The 3,830-nt window shown below is 36.0% G+C and overlaps 2 protein-coding genes across 4 annotated transcripts in view; both read right to left on the bottom strand.

Moving 5' to 3' along the window:
- LOC108737138 (farnesol dehydrogenase-like) overlaps positions 1 to 2,082 on the bottom strand; it is a 12,440-nt gene extending 10,358 nt beyond the window's left edge. The window contains exons 1-5 of one of the 3 annotated variants that reach the window (XM_025981890.1): positions 1,925 to 2,082; positions 1,647 to 1,825; positions 480 to 941; positions 269 to 415; positions 40 to 143 (exon numbers count right to left, since the gene is read on the bottom strand). In XM_025981890.1, the coding sequence (XP_025837675.1) occupies positions 102 to 143; positions 269 to 415; positions 480 to 941; positions 1,647 to 1,742 (747 nt within the window). In that variant the 5' untranslated portion in view covers positions 1,743 to 1,825; positions 1,925 to 2,082 and the 3' untranslated portion in view covers positions 40 to 101. Of the gene's footprint in view, positions 1 to 39; positions 144 to 268; positions 416 to 479; positions 942 to 1,646 lie in introns of those variants that run through there. The other 2 variants (XM_025981889.1, XM_018469830.1) reach the window with 2 other exon arrangements.
- A 313-nt stretch (positions 2,083 to 2,395) lies between these two features.
- The window catches only part of LOC112906866 (farnesol dehydrogenase-like), a 12,463-nt gene continuing 11,028 nt past the window's right edge, over positions 2,396 to 3,830 (bottom strand). The window contains exons 2-4 of the mRNA XM_025981936.1: positions 2,832 to 3,293; positions 2,625 to 2,768; positions 2,396 to 2,499 (exon numbers count right to left, since the gene is read on the bottom strand). Coding sequence (XP_025837721.1) covers positions 2,458 to 2,499; positions 2,625 to 2,768; positions 2,832 to 3,293 — 648 coding nt within the window. The 3' untranslated portion in view covers positions 2,396 to 2,457. The remainder of the gene's footprint in view (positions 2,500 to 2,624; positions 2,769 to 2,831; positions 3,294 to 3,830) is intronic.

Genomic DNA, 3,830 nt, shown 5'->3' with positions numbered 1-3,830 from the left:
TCGTAATAGCGTATAAATCGGAATCAGTAAAAGTAAAGATAATTTTAGTGTGCAATTTATTTATTCAACAAACAATTAATTACAAAAAAAAATTAATAAACTTAAGACTTGTCACCCACAGCAAACAAAGTAACCTCGCCAACCTAAAAGGAAAAATAATTAATTGAACATAAATAAATCGTTAATTGGGCACGTATTTAATGAAATAATTAAAAATAAGAAAGACAACCGATATGTATTAGTGTTATAGTTTACAACTGAAGTTAACCTGCACATGTGAAGGGGTTCGCAGGGCGTACAAAACGCTTTCTGTAACGTCGTCTACTTTCAGTGGAATACGACCGTTGTAGGTAGTACTTTTTGAAAAGCCTGCAAATTCAATTATGTCTGTGTCCACGTGACCTGGACTTATATTCTGGAACGCAATTAAATTGAAACAATTCATCTAACTGAGTACACATATTTATCTAAAAACCTACCGTTATTTTTATATTCAGATTATTTCGATGTAGCTCATGTCTTAAAGTTTCTGCTAAAGCCGTAACCGCATGTTTGCTGGCGGGGTATACGTTGACATTTGGGACGTTAGGAACCCTGTGACCACAGCGGCTGTTAATGTGAATTACATGACCACTGACGTTGCTCTCTCTCATGTTTTTAACAGCTTCTCTCGTGGCCAGACACAATCCCAAAACATTCGTGTCAAAAATTTCTTTCCACTGTTCAAAATTTCCATCAATCAGGGTGTTATTTCTTATGATTCCAGCGTTATTGATAAGAATGTGCACGGGTCCTAGATTCTTTTTTACCCAGTTGAATCCTTCGATTATCTCTTTCTCTTTTGACACATCAACTTTCACCCCATAAAGTTTGCCATTAGTTCTTTGAAGTCCTTTCGCGAATTCCTCCACTCCTTCTTTTCTTCTAGCAAATCCAGCAACCTGCATGTAATTTAATATGTATAACTCGGCAATACAGTTAACGGTTCATATGTTGGTTCTGGCGACCCTTTTACTAAATACCACCCTCATCAACAGTAAGACTCGTTCAGAAAGTCGTTTAAAAACTAAACCAATGATATTTTAATTCTTGGTTGGCGGATTTTCAACGAGAGGATTGAATTAAAACCGTTGAAACGAGTTTGTAATGTTAATAAACAAGTCTGCAATTACCTTTTCGTAATATTATATTAAAAATTTACAACAACCCCGTCACACAATTATATCCAATAAATAACATAATTATAGAAAATACCACAAATGGCGCGGTGTACGCCATCTGTAGTACGATGTTACATTTTTGGATTACGTATGCTCCAACAAGGTCCATTTAAATATATGGATATATACTTGCTGAAATGAATCCCGGCGTAGCTAACCTCAACGTGATAGGCACGTTACCATAATCGAATAAAATAATTCGATGTGGTCTGTATTCTGTAGAAACTGCCAGACGCTGATCGCGATTTCGATCATTTTGGATCTCATCAGCGCTCCGCAGGCAGCTCCGACAGAACACTGACCAACTTTTACCTGCTGTCTTAACAGTTCGTTTTAGATAATACCACAAATATAATATAATTGTGTTTTTACACTTTGTTGAACCATAAAAGAAGAGTGGTAGATGTTTATGTGGCATGTACTTACTATTATGCCAGTTTGGGCCAGTTTTACTGCGATGGAAGCCCCAATGCCGGCACTAGCACCAGTCACTACAGCGACTTTTCCAACCCAACGATCCATTGCAACAAAGTGTTTAAAAGTGTTCTTTTTTTAAAACAGCCTTATATATTTATGTTAAGAATGCATTTTGAAAAGCAAGAATGCTGCAAATGGAAAGATAACAATTTCGTTCAAACTGGAGTGGCGCATGAATATTGTTATACAGCGAACGGGTTACATATTTTAATTACACACACACACACCTTACCACCCTTTTTACTGACGTTAGATTCGGCCTCCCCAATTATAACTGATTCCGCTGATGAAATGGTAGGTAAACATGTGTTAGTTTGCAGTCTTCAATAAATAATTCAGATGTACCAATTTTGTACCGATGATAGACGGACTACATTTACATATTTGTTTATTTATGCATTTACTAAAGTTTAAGTTATTAAAAAAATGTAAAACATTTACAAATATTTTAACGATAACAAAGGAAAAATTTTGCTCAAAAAAAACATTAAATTAAAAGTCTTTTGCCAAGCAAGAACAAACCAAAAAGTATTTGACGCTGTTTATTTGTCGCCGCGTTCATCGTCCATGTTTCGCACCCGTACAGCGCCGCGCTCGAAACAGACATCTTTAGGAATCTTCTTCGAATTTCTAATAAATAATACATACGATTTCTTACCCTGGATGTACCGTGTACTACGAATCAGTAAAAGTAAAGATAATTTTAGTGTGCAATTTATTTATTCAACAAACAATTAATTACAAAAAAAAATTAATAAACTTAAGACTTGTCACCCACAGCAAACAAAGTAACCTCGCCAACCTAAAAGGAAAAATAATTAATTGAACATAAATAAATCGTTAATTGGGCACGTATTTAATGAAATAATTAAAAATAAGAAAGACAACCGATATGTATTAGTGTTATAGTTTACAACTGAAGTTAACCTGCACATGAGGAGGGGTTCCCAAAGCGTACAAAACGCCTTCGGCAACATCTTCAGCTTTAATCGCGGGAATGTCCTTGTAATTATTCTTGGGAAGACCGGCAGCTTCGATTATTTCTGTTTCTGTATATCCAGGACTTATGCTCTACATCATAATAAATACATCAACTATAACATTCCTGTAGGTAATAAATGTAGAAAATCTTACCGTTATTTTAATCTTCAGATTATTTCGCGTGATTTCGTGCCTCAACGTTTCGGCTAAAGCCGTAACCGCATGTTTGCTGGCAGGGTATACGTTGATATTTGGGATGTTGGGAACGCGATGACCCGAGCGACTGTTAATGTGGATTATATGACCATCGACGTTATTTTCTTTCATGCTTTTGATAGCTTCTCTAGTCACCACGCATAAACCGAAAACGTTTGTGACTAAAACTTCTTCCCATTGCTGAGAGTTTCCATCAATCAGGGTGTTATTTCTTATGATACCGGCGTTATTAATAAGGATGTGCACGGGTCCTAGATTCTTTTTTACCCAGTTGAATCCTTCGATTACCTCTTTCTCTTTTGACACGTCAACTTTCACCGCGTAAAGTTTGCCCTTGGCTCCTTGCAGTTTCTTTGCAAGTTCTTCGACTCTTTCTTTTCTTCTAGCGAATCCGGCAACCTGTTGTATATTCAATTATGTGCAAATTGTTGTAATTTGTTTATCGAAAAGGTCAAAAAATAATATTGATACCGCATTTTATTATTACCAAATTCGAATGGGTTGAAAATTGTTTTATTTTTTAAACCAACAGCCGACGTTTCGCTCTTTGTTGTAGGTTTTATAAAGATAGGTTTAATGGTTAGTATCAATACTTCGTTTACTTTCTGTAGCGATGTGACCTTCAGTTTGACCGGCGCAAAGTAGAAAAGAACAGCACTAGGCCAGAAAAGGAAGGAGACAACTCTCGGCCAAACTCTTAACCGGTGAGGAGCGTATAATCGGTACAGTACTGCACGGAAAAATTGACCATTTTATCCACTACAATTGCATTGCTCAAATGTGCTGTTATTGGTACCATTTACTACTGAAAATATCAACAGATGTTTCATTATATTTGAAGACATATTTAAGGCTTTAAAGCTTGTTTTCGACTCGCACTACTATTCATGATTGAACAAAACTTTTGGCAGGTACTGTATGAAAAAGTATGTTTAA

This window comes from Agrilus planipennis, unplaced genomic scaffold (genome assembly GCF_000699045.2).
Source record: "Agrilus planipennis isolate EAB-ADULT unplaced genomic scaffold, Apla_2.0 scaffold104, whole genome shotgun sequence".
NCBI lineage: Eukaryota > Metazoa > Arthropoda > Insecta > Coleoptera > Buprestidae > Agrilus > Agrilus planipennis.
The sequence above is the reverse complement of the archived record's forward strand: the minus strand, read 5'-3'. Positions and strand labels throughout refer to the sequence as shown.